At 54.0% G+C, this 17826-nt stretch overlaps 1 protein-coding gene across 5 annotated transcripts in view; it reads left to right on the forward strand.

The window, feature by feature from the left end:
* The window catches only part of hivep2a (HIVEP zinc finger 2a), a 38893-nt gene extending 22541 nt beyond the window's left edge, over positions 1-16352 (forward strand). For 2 of the 5 annotated variants that reach the window (XM_076015936.1, XM_076015937.1), the window contains 13 exons: positions 2979-4417; positions 4660-6539; positions 6672-6929; positions 7082-7250; positions 7331-7418; positions 7530-9291; positions 9691-9866; positions 10713-10888; positions 11217-11318; positions 11905-12619; positions 13119-13227; positions 13300-13398; positions 13510-16352. In XM_076015936.1, the coding sequence (XP_075872051.1) occupies positions 3445-4417; positions 4660-6539; positions 6672-6929; positions 7082-7250; positions 7331-7418; positions 7530-9291; positions 9691-9866; positions 10713-10888; positions 11217-11318; positions 11905-12619; positions 13119-13227; positions 13300-13398; positions 13510-14136 (7134 nt within the window). In that variant the 5' untranslated portion in view covers positions 2979-3444 and the 3' untranslated portion in view covers positions 14137-16352. The remainder of the gene's footprint in view (positions 1-2978; positions 4418-4659; positions 6540-6671; positions 6930-7081; positions 7251-7330; positions 7419-7529; positions 9292-9690; positions 9867-10712; positions 10889-11216; positions 11319-11904; positions 12620-13118; positions 13228-13299; positions 13399-13509) is intronic. The other 3 variants (XM_076015938.1, XM_076015939.1, XM_076015940.1) reach the window with 3 other exon arrangements.
* Positions 16353-17826: the final 1474 nt, after the last annotated feature.

The raw sequence follows: 17826 nt of genomic DNA on the forward strand, positions 1-17826 counted from the left end.
AAAAAAAAATCCAGGTTGCACGATTGACTTCCTGTATGTGCGCGTGTGTGTGTGTGTGTGTGTGTGTGTGTGTGCACATTCTCTCCCAGACGTAATTTTCTAGCCTCCCCCCTTGGCGCTAATAGTGGCGAACAGCTGATTGGTGGCGCTGAGCTCTTTTTCAGTTCTGCTGGATCTCAATATTTTTCTCCTTGCAAGCCGGTTTTATTTTGGCCGGTGAAGGGCGTTTTCCATCCTCCCGGGCCAGACCCCACGCAGGGAACTCTGGGAAATGTAGTCCGGAGCAGCTCAGGTGTGTGAACCTGGTCCGGCCTCCTGGTCCTGGACTCACTCTGAGCAGAGAGCTGCTTTTTTTTTTGACTGGTGAAACTTCCTGCTGCTGCTGCGGCTGCGGCTGCTGCTGCCTTGCTCAGAGGCACCCTGGCGAGGCAGCAGCAGCAGCACTCATCGTTCTTCAGTCTGCAGGACGTTTCAAGTAACAACACAACGTTGTGTAAAGCCTGATGTAAGAACGCAGGTATTGTCGTTTAACTGCTGAGCTGCTTTTTTATGTTGTGTTTTTGTGTGTGTGTGTGTGTGTGTGTGTGTGCTGGCCGCTGGGTTTTATTTGGACTTTGGATTTGGCAGCCAGAGGCTCTTCAGGCCTTTTAAATTTAACTCTGCCGTCGCTCGGTTCCTGCGGTTCAACACAAACGTTGTGTTTGTTTTCACACTGGAACACACAAAAATGGCTTTTTTTTTCACATTTTCTTCTTCTCCCCCGGTGTAACAATCCGATCCGAACCGCAGCGTCGCCGTGATTTTCTTTTTCACAACCTCTGCGATGGTGAAAAACACTGCAGCTGGGTGTTTTTCTGCTCTTTTTTTTTATCCTCCTGCTGCTCAGGTTTATTTTGACGCTGCTGATATTGTTGATTTTGTGTGTGTCGCTGATGATGATGATGATGATGATGATGATGATGATGATGGCCTTCATCACTGCTGCTCTCTTATTGCTGCCAGGCAGTTGGACTGACCTGCTTTAAAAGCCTCAAAAAACTTCCTCCAGTTTGGTTTTCTTTCTTCGGGCTGCTTCCCTCACCGACTCCTGGTTGGCTGCCTCCACTGTCACGCTGCCCCCTTGTGGTGGAACTATGACATCGGCAGCGGCATATTGGCTGAAGACTGCAGTAGACAAAGCGAGAGACTAAAAAAAAAAAACCTGCTGTGTGGAGGCAGATTGTGGCCAGTAAATATGATGGACCACTTCCCAGCGCGTGCACGCACACACACACACACACACACACACACACACACACACACACACACACACACACACACACTACCCTCTTTTACCTGGAGGGAGATCGAAGGGGCTGGAACAATTATCTGGAATCTCTCTCTCGCTCTCTCTGTGCATGTGTGTGTGTGTGTGTGTGTGTGTGTGTGTGTGTGTGTGTGTGTCCAGTCGGGGGCCAAACCGGGCCGAGCCAGAACCCGCTGCCAGCTCTACAAAGTGGTTAATCACTGGATGGAAACCATCAGTAACATGTTTAAATAATTCACACGGCGTCTGACCACCCCAGAGTGTGTGTGTGTGTGTGTGTGTGTGTGTGTGTGTGTGTGTGTGTGTGTGTGTGTGTGTGTGTCGGCTGTCTCCCTTGTCTCCACCGGCGTCTGACAGCGACGCCGAACATTGCGACGGACCTTGAAGGCACCGACCGACCGACCGACTGATCAGCCGGTGTATTGATCGGTGATCAGCTGATCAATGCACCAGCTGATCACCGACGGCGGCCCTCGGCAGGCTGAACGGCGGTCGGTGTTGAGGGAGCAGCAGGCGCCTCAGACCGTCTTCCTTCCTCCGCTGCTCATGCGGAGATGATGGAGACTCGGAGCGCCGTTTGGTACTATTTCCATCCCATAATAACCTGCCGGTGTTCTGACCCAGCGAGCAGTCGCCCGTCTCGCCGTGCCCTCAGCCCGCCTACACACACACACACACACGCACACACACACAGGCGGCAGAAGCTGGGTCTCTCCTACGCACAGGAAGTGTTGCAGGTTGTGCTGCTCTTTATGTAAGTCATTCACTGAGCTTCTCCGGCTCCCCCTGTAGGCCGTCGGCTGAACACGGATTATTACAGCTGTGTGTCAGGAGGTCAGATAGCTGCCAGGGTGTGTGTGTGTGTGTGCGCGTGTGCGTGTGCGTGTGCGTGTGTGTTGCAATCAGATTGCATGATAAAATACTGGAGCTTCAGCAGCGTCTGTCAGGTGTTGTGTGGTTAAGAAACGTTACACAACCCACAGAACACACACAGACACACACACACACACGCTGTGTGCTGCGCTGTACGCGTTAACACGACTGGCTGCTTTTTTTTCTTCTTCTTTTTTTTTTTTTCTTCCTGTTTGTTTGTGGAACGAGTTGACGCGGAGTCAAAGGAGGGAAGGAAGGAAGGAAGGTCGGAGAGAAGGGAGGGGGGAAGGAAAGGAGGAGGGAGGGAGGGAGGAAGGAAAGGAGGAGAGGAAAGAAGGAGAAGGTGCTGCTGCTCACTGCTTCTCTTCCACTTCGGCCTTTTTTTTTGGACGCCTACACACATTATGACACCGCCGACGTCACTTCCACAGCCTATTTATAAGCCTTTGTGTGTTTTTAGGAACAGCGTGGGTTTGCTTTGCATCAGTGAGTCACTGAGTGCAGGGTGCGGGTGGGGGTGGGGGGGTGTGGGGGGGGGAGGGAGGAGGAGGAGAGGAGGGATGAAGGGCTGCAAAGAGGCAAAAAAAAAAAAAAAAGAAGCACAGATGGATTCTGCTGTGAAGCAACTTCCTTCCTGAGCAATCAGTGACCTTCACGTCAGCACATCTCCACTGAGCACAACGTGTGTCTAACAAAGATGTGTGGCTGCTTGAAAATGTCCGTTACACAAATGGCATCATGTGAGTTACACAAGTGAGAAGTGAAGGTACCAACGCCTGGGTTTGTTGTTCTGCTGCAGGTCCGCTGCGGAGGCAGCCGGAGGAGATCTGAGGCTTCCAGGTCGGATCAGGAACCAGAGGGGCGAGGAGGCGCTCCTCCAAGAGGGTGCGTGGTCTTCCGGGATCCGGGCGACGGACTCCCAACGCGTTCCCCGCATCGACGTTTCAGCCGGTTGTTGTTTTTCCTCAGCGGGAAACTTCGAGAACCTTCTGCCGTGAGATTAAACCTGGACACGTAATCGAGACCGGCAGCAGCGAGTTTATCCACACGGCTCCCAGTGGGAGACCTCCCTATGACATCCACTGGAGACCCTGAACTGACTCTTGGCCACGAGTCCCTCTTGGATGGGTCCTTCCCCTTTTCTGTCAACTGCTCAGCAGCCCACAAAGGTTCAGCCATCATGCCAAGTAGTTCCGAGACCTTGTAACCCTCCATAAACGACCACCCCGCCTCCCACCTCGAACCCGCCGAGGAGTTCCTCAAGCATGGAGGCTCGTGAATCAGCTGCGCCTGGGCAGAGATGCTCGGCCGGTAAGGAGAAGGTGCCGCTGCAGAGGAAGTGGGCGTCCGAGCCCTCGGCTGCCGCCAGGAGAAACACTTTTGCCGACCCGGAGGGGAAACATCGTGAGAGTTTGCCCGGCGGTGCCACCGGGGGCGCTGCGCCACAACAGAAGTACGTGTTTACAGAGAATTCAGGAACGCTGCTATCGGGACCTTCTGCAGGGGGCGCCATGGGAGGGCCGCCGTCTCAAGACCCCCAAGGAGCCTTTGTGCAGGGATTCCCCAGGGGGTTCCCCTACCAGCTGGGACAGCCGTACCCTCAGCACCCCCAGACAGAGCACTTTGCCTCAGGAGCCAAACCTCAGCCAGGTCTGGAGCCCCACGCCTGGCCCTTTGCCGGCCAGCTGCCCTCCGACGACTTGTACCCCTTGGGACACACACACCACCCGCACGGCACCGGTGCAGTAAGGTTCCAGCGGCAGAAGTCCCCCAGTTTACCCAGTTCCTTTGGATATTCTCAGTCAGGCGCCGAGCCTGGAGAAGAGGGCTATTGCAAAAAGGACCAGAAGCCAAAAAAGCCTGGGAAGTACAAGTGCAACTTCTGCGGCCGGGCTTGTGCCAAGCCCAGCGTCCTGAAGAAGCACATTCGCTCGCACACGGGCGAGAGGCCGTACCCGTGTGAGCCCTGCGGATTCTCCTTCAAAACCAAAAGTAACCTTTACAAGCACAGGAAGTCCCACGCACACGCCATCAAGGCCCGACTCGCGCCATTCCCGGAGCTGGCCCTGGCCCACAGCAGGGAGATGGACCGGGCGTCCCCGGGGGGCGAGGCCGAGGTCCACTCGGACGGAGACCAGAGCACCGACACCGACGAGGAAGGCGTGGAAGGGCCCAACATGTTGACAGACAAGGACAGCCCCATCCCACAGATTTCCTTTGAGGCCGACAAGAGTGCAGGTACTTTTACAACTGGCCGAATGCCTCAGAAAGTCATTCAGCATCGCTGAATTTATTAAAAAAAAAAAATAAATGAATTGTGTGTTTTCTTAAAAATGAATGACCTCGCTGAAATTCATTTAGTTTTTGAAACCAAATCTTATAAGATGAAAATTTGTCATGGGTGCAAATGTCTGCCTTGAACTTGAATTCATTCCTTCTGTGGTAGGTCTAACACCCGACTCACTGCGTTTACCCTGCAGGTGGTGTGGAACCAGCATATGCAGACTCAGCTGAAGATTTGCCCGTCGGGTCCATGAAAGTGCCTATCCTGATTGTCCCCAAGCCAGGAGGAGTGCCCTCTGCAGGCATGGAGTTCAAGGGCTCACACCACATGCTGGCCTCGCAGGCCGGTGGGCGCGCACACTCGCTGGACGACTGTCCGACAATCAAAGAACGTCTGGCCCTGAGACTCAACGAGAAGAAAGGCCAGGACTGTGAGTCAGTCCAATCCCAGTCCCTCAACCTCCTGAGTCCTCACAGCAAGGGCAGCACCGACTCTGGATACTTCTCCCGCTCTGAGAGCGCAGAGCAGCAGATCAGCCCCCCGAATACCAACGTCAAGTCGTACGAGGAGATCATGTTTGGTCGGACGTGGTACTACGGACCCAACTCCAGATCTAGACAGCCAGCCACGGTGGGCATGGCCGGCACGGACCCCGGCGCCCTGGCTAGCCTAAAGCAATCAGGCGCTGTTCTTGACATGGGAAAGATAGCAGAGGGTCACATAGGCTTCCGCGGAGATGTGGGAATTTCTGGCGATCCCAAACATTATCCGACGGGACCCTGTCAGAGCAGCACGGGACTTCTGGAGCCGCCGTCAGATTCAGGGACCCTCATCAGGAGCAACTCTATGCCGACCTCCTCGCCACCCAATCTGAGCGTCCCACCCGGAATCCGAGGCAGTCACTCTTTTGATGAGATGATGACGTCGGATGACGTGTTCTATCCACCTCGCTGCAGACTCCGACGGCAGACTGCCTTTGAGCATTCCGCCAATGAGGCTCATGTGGGAGAGGCTGAGGGCCACGGACACGTGCCCAAGAATGTAGCTCCTTCCCTCGGCGTGAAGATTGACGAGCGCAACCCAGGAGTTCCAGAGTACGTTGCCTACAGCCCATATGGTACGAAGGTTAGCATGTCAGAAATAGCCACGAGAAAAAGGAGGAAGGAGAATAGCGTTGGAGACGAGGAGGACAGTCCCGGGCACTGCGACAGCAGCTGCAGTGGTTCAGTGGAGATAGTGGGAGACTATGACTTTAAACAAGGTAGTCTTGATGGTTCCAGGGCCACCCCCACCGGGAAGGGCTCTCTCCACAGTGCTCACAGCCAATCAGACAGCTTTGACACTTGTGCTAGCATGTGCTCGGAGGACATTGCGCTGTTTACTGACTCTGAAGGCAGGAAGACGGCAGGAAATGTCATATCAGTCATCCAACACACCAACTCCCTCAGCAGGCCAAGTTCTTTTGAGAAGTCTGAGTCCTTTGAGCAGCTGGGGTATCAGCCTTCAGACAGGGCTCTTTCCAGCCAGTACTCCGAGCAATCAGACACAGAGATCTACGAAGATGCCCTGAGCCCCGAATCCATCCTTCTGAGGACGGAGAGCATGGACCCGCAGCCGCAGAGTGACAGTGACCTTGGGTCCCTCCCCTCCTCCTCTCCTGCCGCCGCCACCTCGCCAGGACAGCCTTACCACATCCCACACAAACTGGTCCGGCAGCCCAACATCCAAGTCCCAGAAATCAGGGTGACCGAGGAGCCTGACAAGCCCGAGAAAGAGGCGGAAACCCAGACGGCAGTCAAGGAGCCAGAGAAGCAACATCAGCAGCACGTGGAGGAGTTCCAGCTGCCGCAGAGGAGCGACACACTGTCTCAGATGCCCTCGGAGAAGCTGCCGCCCAAGAAGAAGAGGCTGCGGCTGACGGACATGGAGCACTCGTCTGGGGAGTCCAGCTTCGAGTCCACCTGCACCAGCTTGTCTCGCAGCCCCAGCCAGGAGAGCAACCTTTCACACTCCTCGTCCTTTTCTATGTCCTTCGACAGAGACGAAGGGCTGAAATCCGTCTCACCCACCAAACAGGTAAACCGTTTTTTTCATCCCATCCAATGTCATGTAGACTGACTTTATACAGTTTTGTGCAATGTGTACATCGTGGCACCAACTATACGAAGTCCCTTTTCTCTGAAACGTCTTCCTGTTTTCACCACTCAGGATGACTCCACCTCTTGTGGCGGACCGAAGCAATCCGAGTTCCTGACGGTGCCTGGCAGCGCTCACTCCAGTCACCACCAGCAGAGGGAGATGAGACGGTCTTCATCAGAGCAGGCGCCATGCACGCTGCCCACTGAGTTGACTGAGATGAGAAGCAAGTCCTTTGACTATGGAAATTTGCCTTCCTCCAGACAGGGGGAGGTTTACTCTAGTGCCTCTGCAATGAAGGAGCGCCGGCGAGGATACCTTGTCCGACAGGTAAGAGTAGCCCTGCAGTTTGAAGCAGCTGTTACCCTGTCCTAGATGGTAGAACATAATGAAGGTTCTCCAAGGTCTTACCGATACAGAAAATCAGTTGACTTTGTATCCAAATGTGAATGTGTCTAAACATGTATTTGTACATCTTGCAGCCTTCCCTGAGTGTCTATCCAGAGACAGTCGCCCAGGAAGGGGGAGTCGTTGAGATGCTGATCAAACAGGAGAGTTTGGAACACGTTCAATGGCCTGGTCCAGCAGGTTCCTCCCACAGTGCAGATGATCTTACCTGCAGAGGTAAAAGAGTTGGAACCAGCCTGGGTGGTGAGTAATGCAGGACCCTGACTTTGTCTTCAGTTCCTTGACAGTTCCTTGACCCTCACTGGGAAATGCTCTGTGCACAGGTCTAGGAACTCACCAACAGCACCACCAGCATTTCCTTCAGCAGAGCATGAGTGAGGACAGCCTGCAGGACGAACCTCTACATGGCAGGTAACAAAGTCTTTCTTCGGTTCCCGTAAATAGCCTCCCAGTTACAAAGATATCATCAGCATGATGACAACCAGAACCGTTCATAAGCACAAACTAATCTCTCCACCACAGGTTCCAGCAGCATCGCCTGCAAGCCCAGGGTTCTTCGTCCGAAGGGGAGTATCCAGGTCACGAGATCCAGTCGTACCCAAGTGGAACGCCTTACCTTTCCTTCCAGCAGGCTGGCCTGCTTTGGAGCCAGGAAGTTCCTCAGACCTCCAGACAGCAATTGACTCTTCAGGCCCAGCAGCAGCTTCAGAAACTCCACATAAGATCACCAAGCAGCCTGCCGGGACTCTCACTCCAGAAGCAACAAGTGCTCCACTCCCATCAGCAACAGATCCACGATGGGAAGCCAGACAATCCGAGCGGTCCAAAGTACCAGCCAGCCTCCTTGTCACCTCGCACCTTCCCCCTGGCGGCCAAGCACTCAACCTCCAGCTCCACTGCTTCTCCTGGGCACCTGCAGCAAATCCAACCTGTCTTTGCCACTCAGAACCTCGGGTCCCAGGCCTCCGCGCCAGGCCTGATAGTCCCAGTACGGATTCAAACACATGTGCCATCGTTTGGCAGCATCATGTACACCAGCGTCAGCCAGCTGGTCGCTGCCCACGACAGTGTGGCGGCGCAGGTTGTTGGTTCGGCCCGGCGAGGCATCGCTGACCGACCAACAGACGGCAACACGTCTCTCCAAGCTCCTATTTTGGGTGCCAGCAAACCACCGGGTATAATCTCTGGTGGGATGGCCGGGACAGGATTCAACCTAGCACACTTCCTGGGACAGACAGACGGTACGACCCTGCGCCATCCCCTTTTCAACAGTCCAGGTTCGCTGCCAGAGCAGCAGCTGAACACAGGGATCCCACTGTCTCTGACATCAGGGACCATCTCCACCACAGACGCCTCAGCGTCTGCCAGCGGAGGCGGCAAACGTATGCTGTCCCCCGCTAGCTCCCTGGAGCGCTTCTTTGAAACCAACCAGCAGAAAAGGGTCAAGGAGGAGAGGATGTACGGCCAAATCCTGAGGGAGATGAGCGCCGTCGAACTTAGTGGAACCGAAGGAGGGACCAAGGAGGAGGAAGGGCAGGGGAGAGGTCAGCGGGGTCGTCTAAAGAGTGACGACTCCTTTGACGACTCTGAGAGAATGGCCTCCTCGCCGCCACCGCTCAGCGACTTCACAGCTGCCCCCAAAATCGCCGTACCTGTCCGCTCGTCCGCCCCACACCTGCCTAATGTCCCCCGGCCAGAAAGCTTCACCCCTCCCCTCCAGATCCAGATCGTCACCGACCGCACGCCAGTGCTGGATGGGCGGAACTCCCCCGAGGAGCTCCACGTAGACCAGGTGGTCCCAGAACCAGCATCCAGCCCCCGGACTGGGGCATTGACCGGCGACGCAGAAGGAACCGATGGCTCAAATCCTCCCACATCCAGCAATGTCCCTGTGAACACGCTGGTCCAGCAGGGTGCCACCCAGAACAGGACCGGACCCCAAGGACCGGGTCAGTCTCTGCTACTGACCAACGTGAGCGACATGCAGCGGTTCCTCACCAGCTTCCCCAGTCTGCGCACCACCAGCAGGGTCAGCTGGTGCTTCCTCAACTACACTAAGCCTAGCAACGGCCCGGTTGGCGCACTCGGCTCCGTCTACGGCTCGTGGTGCGTAAGCTCCCACGACCCAAACCCTCTGGGTCTCAGCACCAAGGCCACGCTGGCTCTGCTGCGCTCCAAGCAGAGGAGGAACCACGGCGACTCTGTTTACACCACTGCCGCCACCTCGCCGCCAAGCTCGGGGAAACTGGTCTCGTCCGTGGCCTGGAAGCTCAGATTTGACCAGGTATGTTGAGGGTGTGTTGAGGGAATGTCGAGGGAATGTCGTGTTGAACAGCCGAAAAGCATTCCAATCAATCAACTTTTATTTGTACAGCGCTAAATCACAAGAAAAGGCGTCTTAAAGCGCTTTGTACAATCAGAGGCCCCCAGAGTGGCCTGGAAAAACTCCCCTGTGGGAAGAAACCTGGAGCAGATCCAGAGTCCAAGGGGCGCTCGTCTGCTTCGACAACAATGTAGAGAGAGAGAGAGAGAGAGAGAGATAAATAGAGCCAGAGGGAGTTGCAGGGTGAACGACAAAGCTCTCACAGTAGAGATGAAGATACATGTAAATAAATAATTCAAATATAGTGATACGTTTGGTTGGACTTGTGTCACAGATTGCCACTGTCTTGGTCTTTTTCAGCTGAAGCCGGAGCTGATGCCGACGGCCGAGGTGGGCCACTTTGGGAGGAAGATGAAGGGAGTGGTGATGGTGTCCTCGTCCTGGGACCGTTCCAAGGAGGAGCACGGGGAGAAAGACGTCACAGTCAAGCAGACAGCTGCCAATGAACCCACTCGCATCAAGATCTTTGAGGGCGGGTAGGTCCTGCACTGGGTTGGGGTCACCGGCGGTCTGGGGTTAGTCATCGAGAGCCTCGCAGGTGATCGTGATGGAGGCAGATATCATCAGGTCATCAGCATCCATCAAAAGTATCTTTGCCCCACATGTCTGTGCAGGTCTTCATGTAGAAGGTTTCAGGTGAGCCAACTTGTTTCAAGACCGAAGAACAAGAACAAATCCAGCGGCCTCCACTTGGCCCTTAAACGCATCTTCGCGCGCGCAGACATTGTGCGTCAGCAAAGGCGTTACTGGGGGCAAAGAAACCTGAAGCACCGTCTGACCAGCAAACGGAAAATGTCAGCTTTTGAATATTTCGGGGGTCCAGTTTTAAAAAAAAAAAAACAACAAACCAAAATCCATCGCTTTCTGAAAGGGAATCCGCTTTTACGACCTTACCGTGTGCTGCAAGTCGAACAGAATGAAAAAATAATAATCACCATCATTCAGTTTTCCATAAGCGGCCACAGCTGTGTAAACGTCTCGTCTCCTCAGACTGCCGGTCCGAGGCACTTCAGCCGGAACCCTTTGATGTACCTGATACTGGGACACACCAGGCCCTGGAAAAGTGGCCGTGTTCACTTCTTTTGAGCCCCAAGTGAAAAAAATAACTCGATGGTCACGAACCCGAAACGTCTGAGAGAGAGAATTTGGCGGACATTTTGGTGATAAGCTCCGCTCCGCCCCCCCCCCCGGTCATCCGTGTTTTGTCTTGTAGACAAAAAGCTCTGTCGTAAAAGTCATGAATGAAAACCCAGAAGTGGAAATGTTTAAGCAGCAAACTCATCCGCTGATCGTTTCTTCTTCTTTTGTTTGTTTGTTTCCAGGTACAAGTCCAACGAGGACTACGTCTATGTGCGCGGCCGCGGCCGGGGGAAGTACATCTGCGAGGAGTGCGGCATCCGCTGCAAGAAGCCCAGCATGCTGAAGAAACACATCCGGACCCACACGGACGTCCGGCCCTACGTCTGCAAGTTCTGCAACTTCGCCTTCAAGACCAAAGGTGAGTGGCGTGGAGCTCCGCCTCCTCCTCTGAAGGGACAAACAAAGTAGTTGTGGGGCCGCCAGACACATCAGTCTGTGCTAGGGGTCAAAGGTCAGGGCAGTTGCAGTACCCAGATGGTGGATACATTTCAATTTCGACTCGTTTTTTTTTTTAAACTTTAATTTCTTGGAAAGACTCGATTTTTTTTTTTTCTTCTTTCCCCACTGCTGCTTCTGTTTCCATTTCAGCCACACTGAGTGGCGGTGCAGCCAAACCAGCTCTGGTTTCCAGTAAATACCGTGTGTGTGTGTGTGTGTGTGTGTGTGTGTGTGTGTGTGTATTGCAGGGAACCTGACAAAGCACATGAAGTCGAAGGCTCACATGAAAAAGTGTCTGGAGTTGGGAGTCTCCACGTCGTCTGTGGAGGACAACGAGGGCGACGACGGAGGTGGGCAACACACACACACACACATACACACACACACACACACTCTCTCTCTTGAGTCCAGTCTCCATGCAGGAGGATCTTCAGCAGAACTTGACGTGGATGTTTTGTTTTTTTTTGTTGCCAGTGAGTTTTGTGGGTCTGTGTGAGTCAGTGGTTGTGGTTGTGTGTTGTTGTTGTGTGTTGTGGTTGTGTGTTGTTTACTCCTGGCTGCTGTCCAGCGGTGGGACGGCGGTTCGACTGCTGTTTGTTTTACTGTCTAAACTTTCTGTCCGCTAAAATAAAGTTTATCCCTCTGATTCAAACTGTCTGCTCACTTTCTCCTGCTGACTCCTCCTCTCCTCCTGACTCCTCCTGATGCCTGCTGACTCCTCCTGACTCCTCCTGACCCCTCCTCTCCTCCTGACTCCTGATGCCTGCTGACTCCTCCTCTCCTCCTGACTCCTCCTGACTCCTCCTCTTTCCCTTTTCTTCCTTCTTTCCTTCCTCGCTACTTCACCTCTTCTTCTTCTTCTTCTTCTTCTTCTTCTTCTTCTTCTTCTTCTTCTTCTCCCTGCCCCTGACATCTCGGCTCCTCCTCCCCTTCCAGACGTGGGAGACGAAGGTCAGAGGTCAGAGAGGTCGTCCCGGTCGACCCTGGCAGACCACCAGTTCTCCGACGCCGACGACTCCGACGGTGGCGAGGACGACGGCGAGGAGGACGGCGAGGAGGAGGAGGAGGAGGAGGAGGACTACGACGGAGACTCCACCCCCTTGGCTCGCTCGCGCTCCGCCAGCCCGCAGCCCTTCGGCCTCGCCGCCGCCGCGACCTCCCATCATGCACCTCGGCTGGCGTCCGAGCTGCTGGGCCGTCCGCCGCCGTTCGGCTACTTCACCACCGTCCCCAGCATCCGCATCACGCTGCAGGCTCCGCCCACCGGCCTGCACGGGGCGCCGCACTTGGACGACTTCCCCCTACCCTCCCCCGACCCCTCCTCCTCCTCCTCCGGCTGCCCCTCCCCCCTCTCCCCCGGCTCCTCCCCCTCGGCCCACCGCTACCTCTCCCCCCGGCGCGACCTTTCACCTCACCTGTCGCCGCGGCGCCACCCCTCCCCCAAGAGGGAGCTGGGGGTGTCGGGGGGGTTCAGACGGGACTCCTCCCCCAGGAGGGGGGGGCACCTCTCGCTGCTCTCCCCCCTGTCCAGACCCTCCTCCCCCGCAGGGCGGGACTACAAGCGTGACCTTTCACCTCGGGGTCGCCCCCGGGGGCTGATCCGACCCCTGTCGCCCCGCCGGGGGCTCCACCCACACCTGCACCACCTCAGGTGAGTCGGGGGCGGGGCTTCCAGTAGTCCTCAGGAGCAACCAGTCACTTACTACGTTTACTTTGCAGAGCTTAATCGGAATAAACTCATCATTCGATTTCCTCGTCTGTCGAACTTCTCTCCTTCACATGTGGCTGAGAAAATCGAATTATTGACGGGAACGCCGCCTCCTCTCCCACATTAGGGGGCGATATGACTCTTTTCAACGTCTTTAACGTCCGGTTAACCTCCTCCATCGCACATTAACAAAACAACTGGAGCACGATACAACACCGGTGTCATGAATTGTCCAGTTAAATTCCGACCAAGGCGTCCACACGACGGAGAAATTCGAGTTCCGATCGCATTACCTGTAGGTCTCAATCGGAGTTTTCCGAGTTCTCAAACTCCGATCTTAGTCGCGTTCACATGCACTACAGTTGTCTACTCAGGCAATAACTCTGTTTTCTCGAGTGTCACGTAAACGGACTGACGTTAACGTTGGTGTAATTCTGTCCAGCAGCCAGCAGGGCGGCGCCCGGAGCCTCCGGGCGGGTCACCAGTCCGCACCGCCGGCTCACAGCAGGCGGCGGCGGCGAGGCAGTGGCGGCGGCGGCGACATGGAGACGGTGAGTTTGAGCTTCAGTCAGGGGGAACTCTGCTGCCCCCTGGTGGTGACGCTGGAACTGCTCCTCTCTCAGCAGGACGGCCCAGGGTCCCCGGTGGGGCGGAGTCAGGGCGGGTCCAGCCCACCTCGCCAGGTGCTGTTCAGTCACCTCCCCCTCCACTCGCAAGTCACAGTAAGCCACGCCCACTTTTCTAATGACAGCTAAACAGCTGGAGAGGCTCCGCCCTCACGAGTTCAACCTTGACTTGACCTTGACCTCATGTGGTGACCCTGTTTGTTCCAGGTGCGATCTCTGTTCCCCATGATCCCCATCGGAGGGATCCAGATGGTACACGCCTCCGTCCCCGCCCCTCTGGGCCAGCAGGGGGCACTGCAGCAGCAACAGCAGCAGCAGGGAGCCTCCAGCCGCCTGCTGCTGCAGCAGAGCACGTCGGAGGACTCCGCCCCCGGAGAGGCCGCCTCCCCCCACCTCAGAGAGCGGCCAATGGGGTCGGTGCAGGACCTGGGTGGTGGAGCTGGAGGAGGGCCGAGGGCGGAGCCGGAGGAGAGTGTCCACACCTGCACGGAGGCCATCGCCTCGCTCTGCATCGCCTCGGAGGAGCTGGCCGAGAGAGGGGGCGGGGCTAGAGTCTGCCCCTCCTCCTTCCCTGTGGCTCCGCCCACTGACTCCCACCACCAGCAGCGCTCGACGTCCATTCCCGCCTCGCCGCCGTCTCCGCCTCCAGGTCCCAGGATTCAGCACTTTAGCGGCCCAGAGCCCCGCCCCTCCTACCCATCAGCCCCCGCTGCCGCCACCTCCTCTCCGCCTCACCCCGCCTCACCCCTCCCACCCTCGGCGACGTCCAACCCCGTCCAGCCGGAGAGGGACGGCGAGGGCGAAAGCACGAGATGGAGCAGAGGGGTGTCGTAGGGAGGCGGGGCCAGTGGAGGAGGGGGCGGAGCCTTATTTCAGGATGACAGGAAGGGATGAGGTGTAACAGGAAGTGAGAGAAGGAGGAAAAAACGACTTTTGCACACAGTTTCGACTCAAACTCTTCCCCTCCCCCACACGCTCAGAAAAGTGGGCGGGGCTTGGAGATGGGCTCCAGCCAATCGGTACGTCACCCACAGACTCTGTGTGCCTTTGATTTCATTCGTCACTTCCTCCCACTGTAAATATCACCGCCACCGTCTCGTTTTTGCATATCGGCTTTGTAATAACTGCAGTCCCCGCCTCCTTCCTCCTCTTAGCTCCTCCCACTCCCCCTCCCCGCACCCTCCCCCCCTTCTTCTTGATCTTTTTCCTCCCAGACACCTTAAAGTCTTTGACGATCGATGTGAAGTTCTGGATATTATGACTATGATGACGTACGGTTGCACTAAAACGATATTTTTATATGAGTGAAATTTTTAAGGAAAAAAAAAAAGTGCTTTTTTTTTTCTCGTGTACAGCAGCAATTCTACCAGACTATTTATTATTATTATTGTTACCATGTTTCATAAATTGTACGTTTTGTTTCTTAAATGTGGTGGATGCCTTTTCTTTTTTTTTTTTCTAAACGTAAAGCATGGGGGATTGTTTTTTTTGCTATCGGCTGCCAGTAGGGCGGCGACGTGTACACTGTAATATGGCTTTATATGTTAGACCTATTTATATACATCTGAGGCTCCTCCCCCTGCCCCTCCCCTTTATGCCTGCAGGTATATACACATGGAATTAAGATTAATATTTAGCCAGCATATAAGTACATACAGTAACTCTATCATTCTATCGTTCTATCTATCTTTCTATCAATTTATAATCTACCTACCTACCTACCTATCATTCTACCTGTCTCATTTAATGGACTTTGACTTTAGGCGTCTCATACTTTGACTCGTACTTCTCCTCGCTGCTCTTTGCCTGCTCCAGATTTTTTCTTCTTTGACTTTTTCTTTCATGGTGAAACTGATCCTTTCATTTTTTTATTTTTTTTTTGAAAGATTTTTTCTTTTCCTTCCCAGCATTAAGCGAAAACGATGGAACGCTGGCGCCTTTCTCTCCCTTTAAACCCCGCCCCCTCGCCCCTCCCTTTTGACGATGGATGTGGCGCCGACTTAAAGCTTGAATGATCGACGCTCCTCGCAAACATTCCAGTGGCTGTAAATACTCCCGTCGATGCTCCCCAACGCTCCACCCCCCCACCCCCCCGGGAACTTTTTCTGTTCCGTTTTTTTGCAGACGATGCACATTTCTCGCTCGCCGACCCCTCAGAAACTCTTTCGGTTTCTTCGTTTCGCGCTAAAATATTGCGACCCAACTCCGGCTAACGCACCTTATTCTTATTCTACCGACGTTTTCCTTCCCTTTTGTTTTTTGCGATGAACTCGAGTCGTGCTGAAAGTGTTTCAGGAGTGAGCTGCTCTGCGCTCTGAGCCCCAAACTTGGCTACGTAGAAGAAGAAGAAGAAGAAGAAGAAGAAGAAGAAGAAGAAGGAGAAGAAGAAGGAATCCAACACCGATCCCTGATTGGACGGCTCCTCCCCCTACCCCGCCCTCCTCCACCTCCTCAAAGGTAGCTAAGCAATATTTAGCCAAAACTCTGCGTGGCAGCAGGGAGTGTTTTTTGTTGCAAGGCAACAATCAGCGTACTTCACTATCCGACCACCAGGGGGAGAAAGGGAGGCTTCAGGGACAACTTCAGAGACTCATGGGAGAGTTTTAGTTGTTGTTTGTTTTTTTTGTTATTTTGTGGGTGGAGTCGGGCAGGCTGCAATGTGAGTGTGTATCTCTGTTCCTATCGCTGTGTATTCCACCACTTTATCTTCTCCTCCGCACCTCCTCCTGCTTTTTGTATTTCCCATCTGTTGCTATGTACACTTATCGTGACAACAATGATGTCTTTTGAGGATTTAAAAAAAAAAAATTCTCTTTTTCTCTCTTTCGAAGATATCAAAGCACAAGTCATTGTTTAAAAATGACACCAATACGAAATACGATAAAAAGGACAAAAAAAAAGGTAAACGTGCATATAAAAGGGTAACTTTTGTGATGGTGTTCTGTGGAATTAATACAAATATCATGTATGAACTCAGTTGCAATGAGGAATCGCAGTAGAAGTGCAAAAAAAAAAAAATGATTGTTTTCAAATAAATATGAATAGAATCACCGGCTTGTCTTCCCTTCATTCACCACGTGGTGGCAGTAGATGTCTGTTGTGTTTTTTCTCATTTCTCTTATTTCGTTTTACGGTTTATGTTTTAATGATCGACGATTTAACATATTTTATCACTGTAACGACACTGGACAGAAGTGAAGGAAGAGGGAAGTTTGGGAGGAAGCCATCTTTGGCGGCTAAGCTACTGCTAGCTCGAGCCGGACCACCTGCACAATGATTGGTCGCTGACGCGGCACAAGGGGATAAAATGGAAGCTAGCAAACTGATCCAACAGTGACTTCACACAACCGACTGCTGAACACAAACTGAACGTGTACAGAGAAGGCTTCCTCCATTTACGCCGACGTGGTTTACGAGCTAGCCCTGGCTAGCTGTTTCTTCCTCGCCTGCTGGACTGCGGCTGTAGCCCCGCCTCTTCCATCTTCAGAGACCTCGGTGGTTGGCTGCTCGCAGAGGTAGCGTCCCTCCAAAATTCTCAGCGGCGACGCAGAACAATCCCCGGTGTCGACATTCTGTGACGCTAGCGGCTAGCGGCTAGCGGCGGCGGCAGCGGCAGCGACTGCCACACGAAGCCTGAAGGATGAGTTTTATGAGCGTGAAGAAGGTCGGCCAGCGTGTCAGCAGCGCGACTCGACTGTCTCGCCCAAGCGGCTCATTTATTCTGCCGACCGACTCCCTTTTTCCGTCTGCCTCGCTCCTATTTCTAATTTTAAAGCGCTTCCCGTCATTAGCCATGTCCCACATATGTCTAGCTGTCAACTTCTGCTTTTCTTTTTCTTTTTTAGCAGCATGTTCGTGTGTGTGTGTGTGTGTGTGTGTGTGTGTGTGTTTCTCCTCCTTGTTGTTGACACAACTGGGTTGGTGTCGACTCCAGTTCTACTTCCTGTCAGTGCGTCCAGGTGTCGGTGAGTCCCGCCTCCTTTGATGGACGATGATCAAGCCCAGTTATTTTGGGCCTGACGACTTTTCATCGCCTGTTAGTTAAAGTGGGAGAGATGCCAGCGAGTGGATAGGAAGGCTCCCCCGGGACCGCGCGTGTGTGTGTGTGTGAGAGAGAGGGGGGAGAGAGGGGGGACTCTTACCTGCAGGTGTGACAGTCAGGCTGTTTGTGTTTCTCTCTGCAGTTGAACACTAATTTTCTTTCATCGTGTCAGTCGTCTCATAATCAACCAATCAGCAGCCGACTTGATTCCACCGCCGACGATCGTCTTCGCTTCCCGTCTGTCCGTCCGTCTGTCCGTCCGTCTGTCTGCCTGCCTGTCTGTCTGTCTGTCTCTGTTCACCCTGGAAACGGCGTCTGATGAGTTATTAGCAGGGAGTCGTTTGTTGTCTCGGTTCTATTTATAGACCAGCCAGTGTGACTGATGATGGTTGGTTCTCTTTGCTGAAAAAAGTGGGGCGGGGCAAATTAAAATAGGACTCAGTCTCGAAAAAAACAACAATAACAACAAAGAAGAAGAAGAA

The sequence above is a fragment of the Nelusetta ayraudi genome, unplaced genomic scaffold, assembly GCF_046127955.1.
Source record: "Nelusetta ayraudi isolate G7.1 ecotype Tasmania unplaced genomic scaffold, CSIRO-AGI_Nayr_v1 ptg000203l, whole genome shotgun sequence".
Taxonomy (NCBI): Eukaryota; Metazoa; Chordata; class Actinopteri; order Tetraodontiformes; family Monacanthidae; genus Nelusetta; species Nelusetta ayraudi.